Source organism: Mus caroli, unplaced genomic scaffold (assembly GCF_978045245.1).
Source record: "Mus caroli unplaced genomic scaffold, Mus_caroli_1 scaffold_17, whole genome shotgun sequence".
Taxonomy (NCBI): domain Eukaryota; kingdom Metazoa; phylum Chordata; class Mammalia; order Rodentia; family Muridae; genus Mus; species Mus caroli.
Genome location: NW_028227272.1, coordinates 53,084,299 through 53,108,217, shown reverse-complemented (window position 1 = coordinate 53,108,217; position 23,919 = coordinate 53,084,299). Strand labels below are relative to the sequence as shown.

The following is a 23,919-nucleotide window of genomic DNA, read 5'->3' as shown; positions in this document are numbered from 1 at the left end:
GCCAGGGCTACACAGAGAAACCCTGTCTCGAAAAACCAAAAAAAAAAAAAAAAAAAAAATTAAATAATGGTTATTAATGTAATTGGTTTGACCTATGGGAGTATATTAAATATGATTTTTAAAGTTTAAAAGAAATTTTAGGACAATCTTAGTTTAGAAGGCATGAACATTATTTCAGGTGTTCCTGTTACAGAAAAAAATAAACATTTAAATAAAGAAGCATGAAAATTTTGGGTTAAAAGGCACATATTTTGTTTTAGGTGCTCCTACTAGGCAAAGAACAAGCATTTAAACAAAGCAGCATGAAAATTTTGATTCTTAGCAGCAAGATCTTAGCTACTGTCCTTGCTTGGTAGGCTCTTTTTGCCTAGGTGGAGGGGTAGAGGCCTGCTCTGCCATGCCTCAGCTGTAGCTGTCTGCTCCAGCAGGCAGGTCCCTTTTTCTCCCCAGGTGTTTTCCTTGGCTGGTACTGCTAGAAGGCAGGTGGAGGAGGGGTGTTTTATGTACACCCTAAAAGTAGAGCGGAAAGAAAAAGAGCATAGAAACTTGCTGGCACCTTATCAGCAGGGTTGGAGGGAGCGGGGGCGGGGGTAGCAATTGCAGTTTTTGTTAATGGCCCATTGGACTATCTGGATCTAGATGGAGGTCAGTGCAGTAGCTACACCTGAAAACAAAAGTGGGAAGAAGTCGGAGTGTCTGTCTTTAGAGTGGGAAAGTCTGGGTTTTGGAACGAGTGCCAGGGGTTGCTCATAGTCTGGAGTTCCTATGTGGGTCTGCGTTGGTTACCAGCTGGGATATGCATCAGCTGGGTATGTCCCACATTGTAGGTGCCAGATGTGGTTCCGCCTTCACCGCTAGGGTGTGAGGACACCACTGGACAGACAAAATGCAGTGATGCTATATTGCATTTATCCTATGCCCACTGTTGGACGATGGCCTTGAAGAAAGCACCAATACAACGCACAGGGGGTGGGAAAACACCGTCTAATATGTGGGAGGCCAAAGAGGCCTTGACTCCCAGTCATCCAGTCACAACTGGAAACCTCGCAGAGTTGAAACAGACTGGTCAGGGGTCCATGGGCCTGCAAAGAGATACCTAGGGCCAGGGGGCTCCCAAACTCCTGGACATCCAGATACCACTGGGTTTTGAGGAGTTGAAGGGGGCCCTCAAGCTGAGGACAAGCCCCAGGTCTGGGGGCTTCGGGGAAATGGAGAACTCCAGCTTAGCTGAGCAGTGGCAAGTCTGGGAGTTTGGACCTTTGGGCCTTCTGCAGAAGACTTATATGGTGCAGCTCTGCAGACAAAGGCTTCCTCCAGGCTCCTCCATGTGGTTCTTGATGAAAGAGACAGTCATTGGTGCCAAACTGTTTATTGATTGTTCATTGTGGAAAATGAGTGCATACCACCTGCTCAGGGTAGACCAGAGATTAAATACCTTTTGCAGGAAGAAATAAATGTCCAGGAAGGGAGGCTTTTTTGGCTAAACCCTCAGGGCCTCTAAATACTTCATTAGCATGGAGAACTCTGTTCTGATCTATATGACCACAGGTCATGTTCCTATGTAGGGAGTGTAGGAATGTGACAGGGGACAGGTCAGGAGCAGGTGACACCCTCTCAGAGGTTCCCTCTCAGATTTCTGGGGCTTTCAAACTGTGCAACCTTACCAAGTTTCCTGGCACAGTCCACTGCCCCATATGTTTGCATCGATTTTTCCAAAACAAAATAGACTTTTGATTCTAATCAATAGCCATTAACTGCTGCTGCCAAAAGACATCCTCTGGGCAAAAGTCACACTAGCCATTAAAGCACATCTGTTTTATATTTACAATAACACAATAATATATCTGAAGGAAAGATCAGGCACATGAGAATAAATATATATATTTTAGTAAAGTTATCACTAGACATACCTTTCAGATAAAAAGCTCTTGTGATGGTTTACACTCTGACAAGACTCTAAGCTGCCATCAGATGATGAAGAAAGTTGCTCTGATTTCAGGTTGGCTGTATCACTCAAACTGGCCTCAGTTACGGGTGGGATCTTTAAATATTTTCTTCCTAATTCTGTTTGCCGGATATCCGTCAGTATAACTCTGGGTATCCTGCCACATAAAATAACAAACACTGTACTGTACTAGAGTTTCGTGCAGGGGAGGAGAAAAAGAAAAGGAAAAAAAATGTAACCAATAAAGTTGAATTTCCAAATATTGTTACTTCAGTGCAAGTAGGCTTTATTAGAATCGTAGCATTCAGGAAATCAACGTATGAATACTCAAAACTTTGGGTAGATGCAATCTTGTTTCTAAAAGTGCTTCTTTCTTACACAGCACAGGACAGGTTACTAGTGTGAGTCTGTGATGTCTGTAACTTTACTAACAGATGCTAGAGCAGTACCTAAAGTTTAACTGATTTTTCTAAAAAAAAAAAAAAAATGCCTTTTTCTTTTCCAGCATTTATTAAATATACATATCACCTCAAACCAATCCATGAAATTTGAATTTTTATTTAGAGAAAGATCCCTGATAAGTAACTAAACACTCATCAAATGACAAATGCTTCATCCAACAAGGAAGACAACATTCAGATTACATCCATGATAATTCCAGATCCCTCACATGGAACAGCACACATGCTTATGGCAATTCCTATGTTCATGTAATAATAGCATTGGGTAAGTGGGCCAATAGGCTAAAGGTTTAGAAATTCAAGGTGTATTTTTAAATATTTAAACCTTCTAACTGGTGGAATCTCTATCAGATATACTATTATATGTCATGCATCTTTATAATCAAAAACGGTAGCAAAATCTGCTAGATTACTCGTCTTCTATTATGAACAAATGATGCATTGCCACACTACAAAGATATCTTTAAAAGTCTTTTTTTGCCTTGCACGTACCAGGTCCAGGGTTCAATTCCAGCATGGTAGGAGACGGAGGAATAACATTTGACCCTATTGACTTGATCAAGCAAACTGTTTTCATTTGGGTGGGGGAGGGACAAGAGAGATGTCTTTTTTAAGTTTTGCTACTATATTTTTTTAAAGATTTATTTATGTATGTATGTGAGTACTCTGTAGCTGTACAGATGGTTGTGAGCCTTCATGTGGTTGTTGGGAAGTGAATTTTAGGACCTCTGCTAGCCCTGGTCAGCCCTGCTCGTGCAGGTCAACTCTGCTTGCTCAGTCCCTGCTCACTCCTGCCCAAAGATTTGTTTGTTATTATACATAAGTACACTGTAGCTGACTTCAAACGCACCAGAAGAGGGCATCAGATCTCATTACAAGTGGTTGTGAGCCAACATTGGTTGCTCGGATTTGAACTCAGGACCTTCAGAAGAGCAGTCAGTGCTCTTACCCACTGAGCCATCTTGCCAGCCCCCTGCTACTAAATTTTTAAAATATTTATTTAGTAATTTTACTTGTGAATGTGTGGAAAGTTAGAAAAGGGTGTCAGATGCCCTGGAACTGGAGTTATAGATGGTTGTAAAATACTGGTACTGTGTCCTCTGCAAGGGCATCCAGTGTTTTTACTTGCTAAGCCTTCACTCTAAGCTTAACTACTCCTTTGTTTTGTTTTGTTTTGTTTTGTTTTGTTTTGTTTTAAGACAGGTTCTCACTAAGCTGAATAAGCTGGCCCAAAATTCAAGATCAATTAGGCTTTAGCCTTGCCAGGAGCTGGGCATAGAGTACAGGTGTTTGCTACAAGCTTGGATAGTTATTATCGTTCTTTAAAGTGTTCTTATTTCTCCATTGTTGGACGCCCCACTGCTGCCTGTGCGCTGGACTACTTGCTGCAGGTGTAGAGTCAATGACACAGACTCCGGGAGCAGGTGAGAAATGCTGCAGCATGATCAGTTGAATGCTGCTGCAAGCTCCTTTAACACCCTCCACCTACACCTCATTGATCTTTTTTTTTAAAAAAAAAAAAAAAAACTTTTTTTTTCAATTTTTTATTAGATATTTTCTTCATTTACATTTCAAATGCTATCCCGAAAGTCCCCTATACCCTCCCCCCTGCCCTACTCCCCTACCCACCCACTCCCACTTCTTGGCCCTGGCGTTCCCCTGTACTGGGCATATAAAGTGCCCTCAGAGCTCATGTCTCTAGCTGCATATGTAGCAGAAGATAGCCTAGTCGGCCATCACTGGGAAGAGAGGCTCATTGATCTTTTAAACAGCAGTTCCCCATTGGCTGGCATTGTCTGTGTTAGCAATCCTTGGTCTCTCCGGCAGTCTTCAATTAGATCCTCCTGAAGGAGATGACTCTGCAGCTATGCAGCCCTGGTGTTTATGCAGAGGTTTATGCACATCATTCCTCCTACACCCCACATCCCCTTATCTACTACAAATATGCAGCTAACACACTCCACTGATATTTTGTGGAAACCAAGGATATTTTTAGAAAAGCCTTACGTACTTCTGCTTAAATAAAATGTCAACATCACTAAATATTATTAAATATGTGGAAGTACTCTTTATTTTCATTATGTAAAGGCACTGTGTTACTTTCACTATATTCCAGACCACATACAATGTTGGGCTCTAAAAGAGCTTTAGGGCTAATGCGATGGCCTGACAGCCTGAGGTCAATGCTTAGATCTCACATGAAGGTGGAAGGAGAGGATCAGCTCCCAAAAGTCACCCTCTGACCCCCACAGGCACGCTATATCATGTGCACATTCTCACATACCACACATGCATACCCACTGATAACAACAAATAAAATTAGCTACAGATAGTAACTTTAAATTAGTTCTCTATTTTCAACACAGAGTATCATTCCAAAGTCTTGAGTGATATGGCCTAGTCTTCCAAGTAGCTCTTCCCTGAGGGCCTGTCTTCGGACATTCTGCTTCTTTCATTCTAAGAACGCGATATGAGTAACTAAGCATTCCTACAGGTAGGTACTTCAGGAAATCCTTGAATATCCATTTCTATTATAACCATCATAAAAAAGTTCTACAATGATTAAATAGCATCTGTGATCTAAAACCAGAGCTGATGGTAAGTATAGCTCCCTTAAATTAAGGCTGAGAAAGAGTGGAAGACTACCACCTAGTACACTCCAATTTGGAGAAGGCAAAGCAGAAATATTTTTCATTAATGTTGCATCACTTATAATTATAAGCATCCTATTTAATACTGCTTTGTACACTTAATGCCTGAATTATGCTTTTAAGCACTAGATTGAAAAAAAATGCTAGATTTGAAGGGGTGTCGGCAATGAAGAATCAAAAAGGAGTCTCAAGGTTTCTTTTGTCTAATCTCAGACCATGTACTGATCTAAAATAAAATTCAACTAAGGCTCTAACACTTCAAGAAAAATACTGATCTGGGTGTGGTGGCACATGCCTGTAATTCCAACACTTGGGAAGCAAAGAGATCTCTGGGAGTTCTAGAGTATACAGTCTACACAGTGAGATCTGTCTAAGGGAAAAAAAAATAAGGCAGAGAAAGAAAAAGTTGGGAGTAAGACAGAAATATATTTAAGTTATCACCAGATTTTTTCCAAGGAAATGTTAGTGCACATAGAATTTTACTTAGTTAAAAAAAAAAAAAAAGATCCTGATACACTAAACTGATAACTCAATTTGAGAATCAATAAGGTATTGCTCATTATACAAAAAGTGAATCCAAAAGTTTTAGGATATAGAAAGAAGTTTGGGGGCACATAGGAGATAGATCAAAGAAAAAAATGCCAACTGTTAGTTTAAATACCTGACAATGGCATAATTTACAGGTGGCTTCAAGTGTTCACTTCCTAAAATAAACACTGTTTCTGAAATAAAGGGGTTGTGTACAAAATATTTTAGTCCTAAATGATTCTGGAAAAGATAAACTGACCCAAAAAATCGGCAAGGAGAGGGTGCATTGCCCAGAATTTTCTTTGGATAATAAATGACTGCCCAATTGTCTTGAGCTGGCCTGGAGGCCCCAGCATGGAGCAGAGCTACCCACACCACCCTGGGCTGCTCCTGCCACTTCAGCAGGTCACATCTACTGGGGGAGAGCAAGCTGAACGCTTCAGGATGGACGCACGCATGGAGGGTGAGGAAGGAAGAGGGCAGGTCCAAAGACAGCCAGGTCCATCAATCAACTCTGGGACTGATGGGATGACCAAGGTTGTAGACAGATGGCCCTCACATTCCATCCTCATGTTATCATTTACACCGATAGAGTTTGAAGAAAGAAAAAAATTAAAAAGGAGAACTGAACACTTGAAAAGATAAATAAATGTAAGCTGAATACGAAATGTAAGTCAGACAAACTCAAACTTCTTTCCTAGAACAGAAAAAACAAAATTCAAACAAAAATTATTTTTAAAAGATTAGACACCAAAATACTGTAGAAGCTGCATTCCTTAAGATGCTACAGACCTGAAAGCTCTCCAACACTGTCAGAGTGTTCAAGGCATGTACCAGCATGTCCCTAATACTTCACTTTTCAACTAGAAAACATTCTTGACTATGTGGAAGATTACCCAGAACAAAATAAAAAGTAAATAGTTTAATGAACTAATTAATGGGTAAAATAACATATTAAAGTCCAATTTCTATTTTACTGCAGGAGGAAAAAAAAAAACACTAGGGTTCAGGAGGATGAAAAGGTAAAGAGAGGCACATGGCCAACGAATTAGGCTCACAGGCTGTGGACACTCACCACCAGAAGAATCTGACTCCACCACCAAATAACACCTGTTTTAGGAGAGTTACTTACCATAACTTCTGTTTCTGAGCACAGAGCACCTTAGATCTACTATGAGAAGACTACCTACCTTCCACAATGAGAATTAAACAATAATAGACAAACAAACAAACATTTAAAGCAATTAGCACAATTGCTAGCATGTACTATATCCAAAGTAAATGCAAGCTTGATTGAATTTTCGTATTACTGGAGTCTTACTCAATGCTAATTTGGGTAACTATCAGACTCTGCTATCTTGTTGAAAATTCAATCTTTTGAAAAGTGAGTGTAACTTCACACCTAGCAATGACTATGGTCTTGTACTCAGTGCTTCAGAATTCACAGCCATTGTCTAATGCCTTTATCATGTACAGATAAAATCCACTTTGGATACCTTAAGAGTAAAGCTTTGTGTGACGTCCTTACAGAATACAGATCTATAAAGTAAACTAAATCCATAGTGGCTAGATTGTCTTTGGAACTACAAGTTTGTACTTACAGCATCAGTAGTATCAGTACTGTGCTGTTATCCAGAGCTACTTTGTATTTCAGGAAGTTCTCAAATTTTATAATCTATCTCAATCCACAATCCAGAAATGAAAGTTAACATGTCATATAATATATCAAATTTGCTTTCCTAAATATGTAAATGTTATTGGTAAATGATATGAAATAACTATAAAATTACATTTCAGAATATAAAAATAACTATACCAAACTAAAGCAGAAATGGATCCTGAAAAACAAGACAGCAAAAGTGTGTTGGAAAAGCTGTGCCTTTTCTGATGACTCCATTGTAGGCTTTCTCCTCTCTGAATGTCTATTACAATTTGGCTTATGTACGGCAAGGTAGAAGCTGGAGAGATGGTTTAGCAGTTATAACTGACTGCTCTTCCAGATGTCCTGAGTTCAATTCCCAGCAACTACATGGTGGCTCACAACCATCTGTAATGGGATCTGATGCCCTCTTCTGGTGTGTCTGAAGACAGCTACAGTGTACTCATATACATTAAATAAATAAATAAATTTTAGGAAAAAAGTACAGCAAGGTAAGAATAAGGTACAAATATGGGGAGACATTGGAAAACCAATGACATATTAATATATAAGTCATCTCAAGAGCCATTTCTAATAAAGTATACTGAAAACTTGTAATTATACCTCTTAATATAGCTGCAATATAGGAAGTTGCAATACTAATCCACTTTCATATTTGTGAAATTCACATTAATATCATCCTAAAATACAGTGTGTTGTATTTCACAAGGATATTATAAAGCCACTCATTTCTCAGATGACATAATTCAAACTATAAGAAAACTGTTAGTTTTTCCTTTTTTATTCTCTTCTTTTAAAACATTTGTTTATTATTATATACATGTATAGGTTAGAAGACAACCTTCAGAAGTTAGTTCCAGTCTTCCATGGTGAATTACAGGGATTAAACTCAGGTCAAGCTTGAAATCAAAGTGTTCTTACCCCTTGGCCATCTCACTGGCCCATAACTTTAAGAGATCCACAGATTTCCTTTTTGCTCTTTGTGTGTGTGTGTGGGGGGGGGGTATACAGATATGTATGTGGGCAGGAATATGTATGTGTTTGTATGTAGATGGATGCATGTTGGGGGACGATATGTACACACATGTGTATATGTGTACATGTAGAAGAAAAGAGGACAACCGTAGGTGTTGCTCCTTGGGAGCTGCACACATTATTTTTTTTAACAAAGACCCCCACTTGGGGCCTCGGGATTGCCAATTAAGCTACGCTGGGCAGTCAGTGAGCCCCAGTGTCCCTCCTATTTGTCCTCCCCAGCACTGGGGCTGCAAATCCACCCCACTACATCCTGCTTTTAACATGGGTGAGGGATCCCAGTACATGAGATCAACATCAGGCTCTCATGCTCTCTTTCCCTGTACTTTACTCACAAAGCCATGTCCTTAGCCCTAAACTTCACAGGTTTCTTTTTCCATTTAGAATAATACTGGCCTAAAGAAATCATAAAATAAGAACAGTATTTGGAATTCATTGAGGTTTTTTTTTTTGTTTCAAATGTATAATTTAAGAAAAATAATAAATATACCATTTAGATAAATTCCAAGTATAAATTCATTGGAAAAATATGAGTGTGTTATATTCTGTACTTCACTAATCACTGCCACTGCCAATAAATGAAAGCAAGAGTAAGTTAACCCTCTGTGTACGTCCCACTCAGCTCCTGCTGACCAAAGCTTATAAATGTCTAGAAATTTTCAACCAGGAAAATAAATGTGAACCACATGTGGAAATAAGCTCGCCTATAAAAAGACGTGTACTGACATGTCCTTTAGACAGAATCAAACATGCTGGGGCCGTGCTGGTGCATGTCTATATTCCCAACACTCGAGAGGCAGAGGTGGGGGATCTCTGTGACCTTTAGGCCAGCCTGGTCAACAGAGTGAGTTTCAGGATAGGCAACATTACAGAGAAACTCTGTCTCAAAGAAATATAAATAAATAAATAAATAAATAAATAAATAAATAAATAAATAAAATAAAAAGAGGATGTAAGGAGAGGAGAGAGTCAAACAATTAAGGAATCAAATTTAAAATAAGCCCCACGTGTTTCATTTTTTAAGTACCTGCTAGTCTGGTATTTCTAAAATTCCTGACTCTTTATTCTTATTACATTATATAGTTGATTTGACCCATGTGTTTTCTATTTGTCCTGTTAGTCTGATCCAGGAATCAATGGGATAAACTGTTCTTACAAAAAAAAGCAAGGAGGTTAGTTCATTGCTCTTACATACCAGAATGAAAAGTAAAATTTCTAATAAAAAGTCATTTCAGTACTCAAGTATATTTTGTTTACTTAAAAGTTAAACTTTAGGATGAAATTTAAAGGCAAAGGTAAAGTTTCATCTGCTGGGTAAAAATGAAACTAAGGCAAAAGGCCTCCTGTCAAACATCAGAAGACTGAAGGCGACACAAAGCTCCCGGTGAAAACAGCAAGTCTCAGAACACACTCAGCCAAAGCCATCCCCAAGAGGTCTCCAGGTCCTTATTCAAGGCTTGGAATCTCTTTTCTAGGTTGTCATCAAAATTACAGAGCCGAAAATTCATTCTAATAGAAGAGGATATGTATCAATAAAAGTCTGAATATGTTCCTCCGGTAGGAACTGTTTCTTCCATTCAGCAAATACTTACCATTTAATATGTGCCTAATACTGTACTAGGAAAAAGGAATAAGATGCAATATAGTCCCTGTTCTCATAAAGTTTACTGTCAAGGACACATACAAAGAAGCTAAAAATCACAGTATGTGTGCTACGATGAACAGACTGTTGAAGAGATCAGACGGAGGTTTCAAGTGCAGCCACGTGTGAGAAGGAGTCAAAGATGAATGAGATCAGGATTTAGAACAGCAGAAATCAGTAAAAGGGGAAGAGGAGATTGGTTACAAGATAAGAATGAAGAAAATGAAACAGCACATGGCTTTCAGTGAGATATAAACAGTTTCCCAAGAATAATATAAAAATGGAGGGCAAACAGACACGGACCAAACAGTCAATGGGTCAGTCATTTGGCATGTGTGCGTCAAACTTGAAGGTTACAAGGATCCAGACAGATATAAACTAATGAGTAACGAGTTTCATGTGACTTTCAAATGTAAGGAATGGCTTGATAAGAAAAAGTTCACTCTCAGGAAGCCCGAACAAGTGACTATCATATAATAAAGACACTAAGTTTGGGGGGCTTAGATGCTGTGGATGGGCCTGGTGCTGTTTGTATTTTGATGCTAATTCTACCCTCCAGGGCAGGGCGCTAAGGAGAGTGAGTCATATACTCAGGTGACTTCTTGTGAACCAATCCCCTAATGAATAAAGAAGCCAATCACTGGGCGAGTAGGAGGGAATTGCGGTTTGGAGAGGGGAAGAGAAGAGGAGTGGAGGAGGGGAAGAGAGAGGGCCCTTTTGGACTGAGATACCATGAGGACAAGAGGTAATTACCAGTGTCTCCCAGTTTCAGTGGTGGATCCATCAGGATTTGCCGGCAGAGGATTTAGATTTAATAGGGTTTACAAGTTAGGATTTTAATTGTTGCGCCCAGAGATTGAGTTACCGTTATTTCTGAACTAAGTTTGTGTTGTGTTTTCCTTCACATGGAGGCTTGTCTGGGTTCAAGAGAGAAAGGTACTGCTGGCAAAATGTGGGTTTGCCTGAGGGGCACCACAAAGGTCATGGGGGTTTTAAAGCATGGGGCTGGTGTGGTAGCTACCCGCCAGTGGGAATTTAGCAAGCTGAGTGGAGAGATTTTGGAGCTCTGAGTCAGAGTCACCATGAGATAAAAAACAGGTCGGCCATTGCCCACCAGTGCATGGCTGGCCAGGCTGCTGGGGCACGGGAACTTGTCGTTCTTTTTAATATTTCCCACAACACTTAGACTGGAGTGCTGGCAATAAAGATGAAACATTATGTCTGTATAGATTTACATCACAATGATGAGATGTAAGGAATGAAAATAAAAGGGAGTTACAGCCATCCCCAAGTTCTAATTTACAGAACTTAGTATATGGGTGAGCCAGTCACTCAGACAGCAAAGGGCATACAAACATAAGGATGAGTTGAGAATAAAGATTGTTTATACTTTGAAACAAGTCTAAGTTTAGTAAACCTAGACCTCAGCTGAATGCCAGGACTAGGGAAGGTGGGAGAACTAGGGACTTTTTTTTTTTTTTTAAGATTTATTTATGTAATGTATGCATGTGAGTGCTGCATTTGCATGTGTGCTTGCATGGCAAAAGAGGACATTAGATCCTGTTACAGATGGTTGTGAACTGCCCTGTGGTGCTGGGATGTGGCAGGCAGATCTTTGTGAGTTCAAGGTCAGTCTGGTATCTATGGAGAGTTCCAGGCCAAGGGTTACAAAAACAAATAGTAAGGACCTGTCTCAGAAAGCCAGAAAAAAAGAAAGGGGGGGAGGGGATATTCCTAATTATAGGCTGTAATATCAAAGCACTACCATAGTAAGGGGAAAGTTATTCTGATTCTAAACAATTTACCAACCCTAAAAGAAATTTTTGAAAGCTGAAACTATAAATGAAATATATACAAGTATTACATTATTATACCATAGATTACAAATTCCAAAAACCAATTCCTTCTTTTTACCACCAAACCTCACATTCAGTCTTTAAAAACAGGAAGCTGGAGATACAGCTCGGTGGTTAAGAGCCTTGCTGCTCTTGTAGATGACTAGAGTTTTGTTCCCAGCACCCACATAGTAGATCACATTATCTGTAACTCCAGCTCTAGGAGAGCCAACACTTTCTCCTGGTGTCTGTGGGCAAACTCACATAAATGTAAATAAAAAGAAATAATTTTTTTTCAAGAAACACAGAATTTTGTCTTCTTATTTTTTAAAAATTAAACTGAATATTTACTATTTAAAATGTGAAAGCAATATTTAATAGTTTCAAAATCAATGTCTATATTGAACCAATATGTAAAAATTATGAGAACATTCACAAAGCCAAAAGTAGTGAGAATCCAGATTAAGTTAGGTTTAAAATCTATGCTAAGATCTAAAAAAAGGAACCATAGTGGTGGAGGAGCTCTAGAGAGAGGAGTGATAGAATATGGGTGCTATGAAAGGGGAAATGAGGAAATTTGAGGACCTTTCTCTAGTGGAGGGGACAGTAATACAGAAGAAAAGGCAGGACAGATAAGTGACACTATGAATATTTTTAAGTCATAGGGAATCACATTGTTTTATATTTACTCAAAATTACATATATGTTAAGTATATGTATATGTGTACTTACATATATAGTTTTATGTTTACTCAAAAGTACATATATAATTACGTATGTATGTGAATATATGCTATATATAGTGCATTAATATATAATAACTATATGAAGTGAAAACTTAAGGGTTCTTTGGAAAGTCGATTGGATGGTGTTTTGCTGGGGCAAACACATGAAGAAATGTTTTGTTAAAGTAGACACAGGTGTGAAAGACTAAGACATTTTGTTGAAGCAGACCCAGGAGAGAGGATGTTACACTAAAGCAAGCAGGTAAAAGGACTTCTGATGAAAGATTCTTTGCTAATGACATGCATGTATTGTTCCACCCTACATTGCAGAGTTAAGCTACATTTGTCGGGACTCCATAGAGAAAAACAAAACTGGTGGTGTGCTGCAGTTTCTTGCCGCTTCCAAGGCTCATTGGATGCATGTGCTGAGGCGAGACCCATGTTGAGGGAAGGCACGTGGACACATGATGTTTGGAGGGTATAAATAGGACCCCACTGAGTGATGGAGGCAGAGCTTAGCTTGCTGGTACAAGCTGTGCAATGCTTGTGGGTCTCCTGTCTTCACAGATCTTCACTTCCCTGAGAGGCACAGCTGAGAACTTCTGGTGTTCCCGTTGGACCCTCCTGCTGACTCAAGCAGAGACTAAGGCTTGGCTGTCACACTAGGTTGTGTCACCACTGTTGCTAACCAGACTGTACTGATACTGCTGGTGTATCAATGAGGTGTTTGTGAGTGGATCAAGCTGCTGCTACCTGCTAACCTGTGAACTGAACTGCCGATATCTAGACAACACAGCAGGAGTTGCTTCAAAGAATCCTTCTAAATAGGTCCATTTCCCCCATCTCATTCCTGTTCCACTACCTCTGGTGGGTGGTGGGTTACAATAAAGGTTAAAGCATTTAAGAACCATCATTAAAGCTGAGAAGTGGTGGCACACACGTTTAATCCCAGCACTTGGGAGACAGAGGCAGTCGGATTTCTAAGTTCGAGGCCAGCCTGGTCTACAAAGTGAGTTCCAGGACAGCGAGAGCTACACAGAGAAACCCTGTCTCGAAAAATTGAAAAAAAGAAAAGAAAAAAACCCATCATTAAAAATAAGATTTGAAAAAATTAAAGTTTCAACTATATATTTAGTAATTAAAATTAAACTACTTGGGGGGTGGGTGATAATGCTCCCCCAAGAGCTGTAGAATATGCAATAAAACCTCCAGTACCAGGTGTGGGAAACTGCCTTCAAGCTGTTGATCAGGAGAGTCCAAGAGACTCCCAAAACAATACAAGCTATTGTCAGCTGCCCTTGGCTGCCTTCCCGAAGTTGAAGGGAAGACCCTGTTGCTGAAGACACCATACACTTGAGACACACGACTGGAGAAATCCAGCTGGATAGGACCTGGAAGCCTCCTCCCTGAAAACCACTTCTCACAGTATCAGAAGGTGCTACAAACTGCCAAAGGAGAAAAGCAGTCGTCCTACCCAGATGTAAAACCTGCGACCCACAATGGCCAGCATGGCATGATTTCCCCGAGGGTGCAATAGTGGCACTCATATCTTGAGAGTAAACAACAGCCACCTCACTGGGCTTAAAAATTTTCAACAAGAAGGAATTCATGCCTGAAACTATAAACCTATGCAACCACCTATAGCTGGCTAAGTCATGGAACTTAGTACTGCCACTTCCCCAAACTACTATACTCTCTGACTGCATCCTTAATCCGCATCTTTACACCCTTACGGGTGAGTGTGGGTCTCACTGCTCATCAAAGAAGCTTCTTTATACAGCAGACATAGGCCACTGTAGAAAGCCAAACATGGTTAAAAAGGCAGAGAGCAACTGACCATCGAGTACTCAGCCCCAGCTGATAAATTACAACACAATCCCTACACCTAAGGCTCGAGGAACATCGCAGAAGAGGAAGCTGAAATGCTCTAAGAGCCAGAGAATCATAACTTCTGCTACAAGACAGCACCTCCTACATATGGCATGGAAGCGTCAGGAATACAATCTCAACAACAAAGGTTCCTAACCCTGAATAATCTGAGCACTGACACGCATAGGTGATAGGCCAACATGGAAGAGATCTCACCCCTAGGTAATGAATGACTGCTGATAAGAGGGAGAGGGAAATTCAGTCGTCCTCGGGACTCTGTAATTGGTGATCAGCCCTAAAAACATAGCCATGCAAGCACACTAAAAGGACTCAGCATGTGGCATTTGTATATGTATCCATAAATATCCATATGTATGTATATATATATATATATATGTATATTTGCAGAAATATGAGAACATGAGGGTGTTTGGAGGGAGGAAAATGAATGGGGGAAATGATGTAAGAGGTAAAAAATAAAAAACAAACATTAATATGGACATATATTCAAATATGCATATATATTATGTTTTATAGCATAAATTTCTAAAATATATACATTAATCAATCATAAAGTAAATTAAATGGAATAAAGAGCATTTTAATCCCTTGTCAGAAGCATCATCTAACTGAAAGCAGATGGAAGCCTCTAAGGCTTGTGCTAGAGTGGAACACACTTGTATGCACTCATCTTAACTATCATCTCCAACAATCTTGCTTTTAAGAATACTGGATTTATTTCATATGTAGGAAAGTCAAAAGTATGGAACAAAATCAATACTATGTAACGTACCTTTCAGATAAATTAAGGCTTTGGTGAAGAGGATCTAATCTTTGACATGTCTCTATGCTGTCAACAGATGTCGAAGGCAATGAGTCTGATTGCACCTTGCTGGTAGCACATAAATTAGCATCCTTTCTAGGCAGGGTCTTTCTGAATTCTCGTCCTAAATCCGTCCATAGAACATTCGTCAACATAACTCTGAGATGCCTGTTACATACACAGATAATTAATACATGTGGTTCTAAATGTTATACAATACATGCATTTATTACAAACCTTAACAAGTGAGTATCTCCTCAAAGTAGGAATTTCACTTTCAGAAAATAATTATAAACATTAAAATTAAAAAACAAATGTCTAGCCATTCTCAATGACACATTAAAAAGTAAAGCCTACTTCACTTAAATTGGGATTTCTTCAAAATTATATCAGACAAACTATAACCATCCTCAAAAGTATGTCGTTGTTTGACTCCTAGCAACTCCCACTTTCCCACGGTCAGGGTTAGGAGTGGGAAGGGCAGATGCGTCTGCAGCTCTCATCACAGAAGCAACTGCTTTCTGTGTTACAAGTGTGCTTTTGCTTTAGCATACAGGAATTTAGAAAATACATTAAAACGAAGAGAACTCTTATTTTACCTTTTTTCTAACATGGATCAATAAACATTTGTATTTCATGGTAACAACTGTGGGGGATTCTGCAAATACAAGGGCTGGCAGAGGAAGATATTCATGAAGCAAGAGGAAATCTGGTTCAATACAACTTAATCAGTGTTAGTTCATGCTCCTCCTAGACTCTGGCTCCAAGCAGTTTATTTTAGCCATATTTAAGCATAGCACAAGCTTGGAAAAAGTCTCCTGATGATAATTAATCCAATCCAATGTATACAACCAAGCTTAAGGATGCTTACAGTGAAACTCTTTACACAGTACATATGGCCTCTTCCATAAAGCTGGGTTTTGTTGACTCAGGAACAATGCTCAAGATAAGGGTCTGTGGAGAGTAACTAACAAATACAAGTCTGGAGGATTCAGGTGAAGCCTGGCCCCCACCGACAGCAAAAGACCACCATCATAAACCACCATTCCTAGTTTTCTGGGTGGAAAAGGGTAAGCATCTCCTTCCTCTGAAGAGACAAGTCTGTGTATTTATCTCTAGTGCCTACTGTGAGTACAAGGACCTCATGCCCTCAGCAAACATCAACATAAGCCTGAGAAATACAGTTTTGCTTCATCATATTTGTGCATTTAGTCACTCAATATATTTTTCTTTGCTGACATTATCTAAAAACTAATTTCAGTCCTCAAGCCATTGAATACAGTTTTGGCAGGGGTGTAAATGGGCTACCACACAGACTTTAAACAAAGTCAAATAAGGAATGGCTAAAATGTTAATCACAAGTGTTTAATCAGAAGAGTCTATTTTATGACATAGGAAGCACTTTTAGACATCTTTTCATTATTAAAAAATACAACAATATTAAGAAACAAAAAACAAAATGTTCATGTATTTTCAAAATAAAGCAGGAAATTTCCCAATGAATTTTTTTTTTAATCTCTTTGTAGCAGCTCCTTGATGACAGAACAATAGACGATCTAAAGGAAAAATGGTACAATTCCTAGGAAAACTTCTTTGGAAACATGTTAAATTGATAAAAAGAAAAATTAAGGTATAAAGAATACAGAAATGAGTTTAAATCTCTTTAAGTCAGTAATAGTATGTTCAACAAATATTTACTGAAAATCTAACAAAACAACTATACTAGTAGGATCCACAGAAAGGCATATCAGTAAATAGTAAATGATTCTTAGAGGAACTTATATTCCAGAATATAATTCAAACCATCATTTAAGCTACTGTGATGAGAGATAACAAAAAGAAGAATAGATATTGTCATTTCCTCTGAAACAAGCAGGGTTTTACTATGATGTAAAGCTCTCAGCTACTTTTCCAGCAACAGAACACTAAGATCCCTTTCTTAGATCATGAGCCAAGATAAACCCTTCCTGCCTCAAGTTGCTTCTTATCAGGTAATTGGTCATATCAAGAGAATAGTAACAAATATAATAAACAAATATAACAAATATAATCTTAAAATTCACATGGAAGGAAAAAACTGAATAGGCAAAAAAATCTTGAGTAAAAACAAAACTTAAGCTATCACAATGGCTGATTTAAAGATATACAAGATGTACAAAGTCACAGTAACCAAAATAACACAGGTATTATCATAAAACAGATCAATGGAACAGAATACAGTCTGTAACTAAACACATCCATTTATAGGAAACTGATTTTCAAGAAAGGCACTAAAAGCTAACATTAGAGAAAGGACATCGTCTTCAATAAATTGTCCTGAGAAAACTGAATATATAAATGTTGAAATTTTCAAGTTGACTCCAATTTTCCAGGTGAATACAATCTTACTTCCTAATATTAATTACTAATTAGTGCTTAATTAGTACTAAATAGTAACCAATGCTAGTACTTCCCACTTAATTATTCTCATACGACACATCCCATGGTAAACTATAGATAGATATGTCTATATAGACATGTACATATGTGGTTTACACAATGAATAAAACTTAAAGAGGCTGCAGCAGAGTTCAAAGGCTTGAGAAATGAACTGAGAGAAGAGACTATAGTAACAGAGTAAGGAACCAAGACCAGCACCAAGAAGGGGTTGTTGTTGCTGGAGAGCAAAGTATTAGAGTCCAGCTATGACATCAAAGGCCAACCAGGAGTCCAAGAGCAAGAAACTGAGGATTCGGACCAGGGAAAAAAGTCACCAGCAGACGAAGGCGAGCAGAAACCTCAGGGATAGTCCAGACTTCTCTCCTTGTTAGTCTCTGATGTACATCAGGACACCAGTTATCACATTACAGGTTGACCAACCCACGGTTAGGTATCCACATATCTTACTTAGGATTTCATTGCATTATTTCTTCAGATGAGAAGATGATATGATAGCCATTCTCGAGCATTTTAGCTCTTTCTGAACTCTGGCTGTCTCAACTCTGCTGTTCTGGCCTAAACTCCTCTCCAAGCTGACTGATTCAAACTCACTTCTCTTGGCTTCTTACTGAATTGCTCTGCCTGGCCTCATACTAATTCTGGCAATATGTTTTAATCCTTTGGCTCCTTCTCATTTTCTGGTTGTTTTGTCTTCACTTGTGTATAGCTTGTTCTCTCTGCAACCTGTCTCTATAAAACTGGTCTAATAAGAAACTCTTAGTTAAAACAAAACAAACTTTCTGTTCTCATAAGAGTTGGTCATATCCTATCTCTGACTCATTCTGTCAAATCTTTCTCTGATTCATCACTTGGTCTGCCACTCAATTAGATGTCACTTTCAAGCATTCCTGTTTTCTTCTATAAACTAACCTTACCTTCACTGTTTGGGATTTAAGGTGTGTACTAAAAGCATGTCTGTATTCCAGCCACATCATACTATAATCCAAAGTATGTCTTTACTCCAGCTGGATCACATAGACCTAGAAAGCCTTTGTCAGAGGAACCATGTTGCTGAATTAAAATCCCCCTACACTACAAAGAGACCCATGACCATGGCAATTCTTGTAATAGAAAACATTTAATTGGGGCTAACTTACAGCTCCATTATCATCATGGCAAGAAGCATAGCAGCATTCTAGCAGACACAGTGCTTGCTAGGGAAGCCAAGAATTTAAATCTTGATGCTCAGGCACCAGAAAGAGACTGTGTTCAACACTGGACAGAGCTTGAGTCTATATGACCTCAAAGCCCTGACTCCACAGTGCCACGCTTGCTCTAAACAGACCACACCTCCTCCAATAAGGCCATACATCCTATTAGTGCCATTCCCTCTGGCCAAGCATTCAAACATTTGATCTATAGGGGCCAGGAATATTACACACAGAAAACGTATCTAGAAAAACAAAACCTTTCATATTATGTCTTGTCTGGTAAATATTTCCAGAGTTTGGGCTCATCATCCCCTCCACAACTGGAGACAACAGCCAAAGACATCAAGAAACAACATTTAATTTTTTCAGAGTTTCATATGTGTCTTGATCATAAGCTTCCCTACCCAACCAACTTTATGTCTCTCTCTTTTAAACCTTTAATACCAGTTTGTGCTGCACAAATATTCTTGAATGTGTGGTCTTCCGGTGGAGTGTGGTCTACTTCCTAAGAGCTACATTCTTAGAGAAACTCACTCTCCCTCTTCCAGCAACTAACACTTGCCAATAAAACAATGACTGAATAAAGAAAAATATATGAGCAATTACAAAACGAGTCCTGCTGTAGCAGTTGTGCTTTCTTTCATACATGCTTTAAGAAACAACCATATTTCATACTTTCTTTCTCCTCCTTCCCTCCATCCTTTGTCTCCCTCTGTCTCTCTGTCTCTTTCTCTTTCTTCTTTCTTTTCTTTTTTGTTTTTTTGAGTTAGGGTCTCACTCTGTAGCACTGGCTGTCCTGGAACTCACTATGTAGACCAGGCTTGCCTTGACCTGATAGAGATCTGCCTGCCTCTGCCTTTTGAGTGCTGAGATTAAAGGCATGTACCAGTATACCCAGAAATATAGAAACAACTATATTTCTTTCAAAAAATTATGCTTTGTCAAAAAATAAAGGTGTGTGTGTGTGTATGTGTGTGTGTTTCTTAAAGCATGTATGAAAGAAAGCACAACTGTTGTTACAGCAGGACTAGTTTTATAATTGCTCATATATTTTTTTCTTTATTCAATTTTTATTTCTTGATGTCTTTGGCTAAAATAGAATACTCAGGGCTTCTAGGAGAGAAGGTGGTCTAGAAGCTACCTTCAATTTGGTCAGTAAAGGAGAAAGTAAGAAATAAAACAACAGACTCCAGCTGGTGAAATGGCTGCTCTTCCAGAGCTCCTGAGTTCAATTCCCAGCAACCACATAGTAGCTCACAACCATCTGTAATGGGATCCAATGCCTTCTTCTGGTGTGTCTGAAGACAGCCACAGTGTGCTCATATAAAATAAATAAATAAATCTTTTTCTAAAGGAAGATAGAAGGAAAGAAAAGAAGAGAAGAGAAAAGAAAGGAAAGGAAAGAAGTAACAGACTCTATTCCAAACACAGAAAGAGAAGAGCTTCAAAAATCCAGAAAACAAATGAAAGACTATCAGAAAGGTATGGAAAAAAGATGGACCACAAATGGACAAGAAGTAAGGTAGACAGGGCATCATCTGGGAAGCTCCCTAGCAGGAGAGCAGGGAAGCAGAAATCACTTCCAAAACGTAAGCTGTCTGAGACATGGACAATCCTACTCTAAAGCACACTACTCTAAAGCACACAAGGCTCAAACCCAATGACTAATTTTGGTTAAGACCAGGTAAATCCCATTTTTCTACTATATGGCTTGATGACTGCGGCCAGAAGGCATCCTGGGAAAGAGACTAGTATTAAAAACTGTTCTATCATTGGGCCTAACAAAGGTAACAACCACACAGATGGCCCAGGGAAGCAGCTGGCCAGGGTTATCTTATCAACTGGGATTAATCTTGGAACTTAATCGTCATGAGGCTGGGGCCAATAAAGTATTAAACCGCAGAGCTAACTACTGTTCACTGCTATAGAGTCCAAGAACTCTAACTTACAGTGATGTGCCTAATAGTCACATCTACAACACTTCAACTAGGAAAATAGGAGGTTTTTCAAAGCACAGTTCTTAATGGTTAATTTTAGGAAAACTTGACTCAAGCTAGAGTCACTGGAAAAGTGGAAGACAATTGAGAAATGCCTCCATAAGACTGGACTAAAGGCAATCTTGTGGGGGCATTTTCTTAGTGACTGATATGGGAAGTCATAGCCCATTGTGGGTGGAGCTACCCCTGGGCAGGAGGTCCTGAGTTCTATAAGAAAGCAGGCTGGGCAAGCCATGGAGAACAAGCTATTAAGCAGCACTCCTCCATCAGCTCCTGCTTCCAGCTTTCTTCCCTGTTTGAGTTTCTATCCTGACTTTTGATGATGAACAACAATATGGAAGCATAAACCATAAATAAGCCCTTTCCTCCCCAAGCTGCTTTTGGTCATGGTGTTCTACCATAGCAACCTATAATGTAACTTAGTAACCCTAAAATGCAATGATTGGTTCTTTACCCATAATGAGTTCAGTGCTGCGACTGCTTCCTATATTCTTGAAACACTAGGAAGACACACTCCAACTAAACATTAATCACCCTAGGGAATATGAGCTAGAGCAACCCCAGAGGGTGAAACACCTGCCTAGACCACAGATTGCAAAGCATTAACAATTATGCACAACAGAGAACCCTGGTAATAAAAGAAGTGAAGATACTTTTGGAAGGCATCATATTCTTGTCCAATACAGGTTCAGCAATAGCATAATCTGCAGGAAGGATAAGAATCAGAGTCCAACTGACCCTATCTCCCCTATCTGAAGTTTCTAGGACCTAAGAAGCAAGCACTCTAACATCTCACCATTTTCTTCCTTTTGGCTTTGGGATTCCCCTTCTTTCTTCTTACTGTACTTTTCAGCAGTAGTTTTACATTATTTTATATTTTCCAAAACTTTTTGGTTTTGCTATTCCCGTTTACACATACATCTAACTTAAGTTTTCACTACTGTGCAGTATTTTGTCTTTTCCTAATTTCCTTTCTTGTCCTCTGTCTCCTCCTCTCAATCCTCCATTCTTAGAACTATTTTGAATTTACTTCTTATATACTTTTGTTTTATCTTTTATTCCCCTTCTTAAATTTATCTCACCGTTTTAACTTTTTCCTTTATTTTAAAAGATTTATTTATATATGTGAGTATACAATTGCTCTCTTCAGACACACCAGAAGAGGGCATCAGATCTCATTACAGATGGTTGTGAGCCACCATGTGGTTGTTGGGAATTGAACTCAGGACCACTAGAAGAATAGTCAGTCCTCTTAATTGCTGAGCCACCTCTCCAGCCCCCAACTTTTTCCTTGTTAAGAAACGCTTGCATTTTTATTTTTGCTAATCTTGCTTTTTTCTTGCCCTCAATTGTCCTTCGACTTCTTGTTCCTTCCCTTCACCTTGTTCCCCTGTTTTTCCTGTCTCTACCTCCTTTGATCTCACTCATGTGTTTCCCTGCTTTAATTCTTAACTTCATAGTATATTCTGCTACAGCTCTTCCATTTTCAGTTTACAATCACTGATGATATGGCAGATGGCTTTAATGAATTTTGAGTACATTTTCTCTATCTTCTGTAAGGTTTAATGTTGTTGTTGTTGTTGTTGTCTTCGGAGCAGTATGTTTCCTCTTCACAGTTGTACAGGGAATTGAGCCTTCGAAGGTAGACTGCTCAGTAAGATCCCCCCAAAAAATTGAAAGAGATACCCATTTAGAAGCACTAGAAACAAGAAAAGCCAACTGACTCAAAAATATCAACAGGCACTCTTTGCACATATGTTGGGGATCAGGTACACATGCACACCTGTTGTACTTAGAACACCATCTACCTTTTTCTGAGACGAAGTCCCTCCCTAGCCTAGAACTTGACGAAGTAAACTGGCTATCCAGTGAGCCCCAAAGATGGGTCTGTTTCTATTTGAACAGTGCTAGGATTACAAGTACAACATACTTTACCCATTTCTGGGTTCTGGGATTGATATCTGGTCCCCTTGAAAGTACTTTGCCAACTGAGTTAGTACCCCAGTCCCTAGTAACAGAAATTCTAAAGAGATGAATAAAAGGCTATATCCAGGATGGCAGCAATGGATGCCATGAAAAATCTCTCTTCTCAGTACTTTGTACTCAGTGATCAGCACTCACCATCTGCAAGAACTGCAATGAGATGCCATTTCACAGAAGACTCATGCTTGAATGGTCTCAGTAGTCTAAGGCCATCCACAATGCACTCTCAGGAAATACAGAATAAGTGTTGCTGGACAATAGGTAGAAACCTGCCCAGAGATTGCTGCTAGACTGAGGTGAACAAACCTTGAGTTACAACTGTAGGATTTCAAGAACCGAAAACCGGGTGGGAGTCAAATTCTGAAAGAGAAGTGCCACACCCACTCCAGTGAAGACTGTGTGGCAGGCCCAAAAGCTTGGACGCAGTCCCAAGGCAAAAATGTTTCACGGAAACTTAGTCTCCTGGAGCCTTGGCATTCCCATAGCACGAATGCTCCAAATTTGTCCCTGCAATAGTGTGGAGGGTCTTGCATGCTTTCTTGCAGTGTTTTACAGGATAGGAGCTAGAAATCTCAGGGCAAGCTTAGCAAAGTATACTTAGAATTCTCATTACAGACATGAATGGCAGCCTACATTACATAATAGTAGAAAGAAGGTGGGTTGTGAATTAAGGAGGAACTGGAGTACTGTATTATTCATGTGAGGGTTGTAGAACAGAACTCCCCGGATGCATGTTTTTCACTAGGCCCAGACGAATAGCATAATTAGGTATTTAATAAGGGACCCCTGGTGGTGGGTTTAACAATAGACTAGCATTGCATCAGACCTTTCACCTGGCTCCTGTGAATAGCTGATTTTACATAGAGCTGTTACTATCTCAGTTGTAAACACTGCCTGGCTCCTACTAGCTTTTTATGTATGCATTTTTCTTGTTTTGTGTAAAGAACCATTAAGCATCTCAGTGTACCTTGGCTGATGTATCATCTAGCTTTCTTGTTTTTCTTCTGTATTATAAGTCTGGTACTCACTTTGAAAAATTACATTCAGATCAACACTCCCATTGTGTTCACATCTGTTTGTCACTTTTCGTCTCCTCCCTGCCCACCTGTACAGGGACCCTGATTCTCCCAAGGGTT

General features: G+C 39.2%; 1 protein-coding gene across 7 annotated transcripts in view; it reads right to left on the bottom strand.

Annotated features, from left to right (window-relative positions):
* The window catches only part of Senp7 (SUMO specific peptidase 7), a 116,061-nt gene that overhangs the window by 65,434 nt on the left and 26,708 nt on the right, over positions 1-23,919 (bottom strand). For 2 of the 7 annotated variants that reach the window (XM_021185135.3, XM_021185136.3), the window contains 2 exons: positions 15,145-15,342; positions 1,911-2,102 (listed from right to left, as the gene is read on the bottom strand). The exons of 2 other annotated variants lie outside the window; for them this stretch is intronic. In XM_021185135.3, coding sequence (XP_021040794.1) covers positions 1,911-2,102; positions 15,145-15,342 — 390 coding nt within the window. The remainder of the gene's footprint in view (positions 1-1,910; positions 2,103-15,144; positions 15,343-23,919) is intronic. 3 more of the 7 variants (XM_029470364.2, XM_085832247.1, XM_029470363.2) reach the window with 2 other exon arrangements.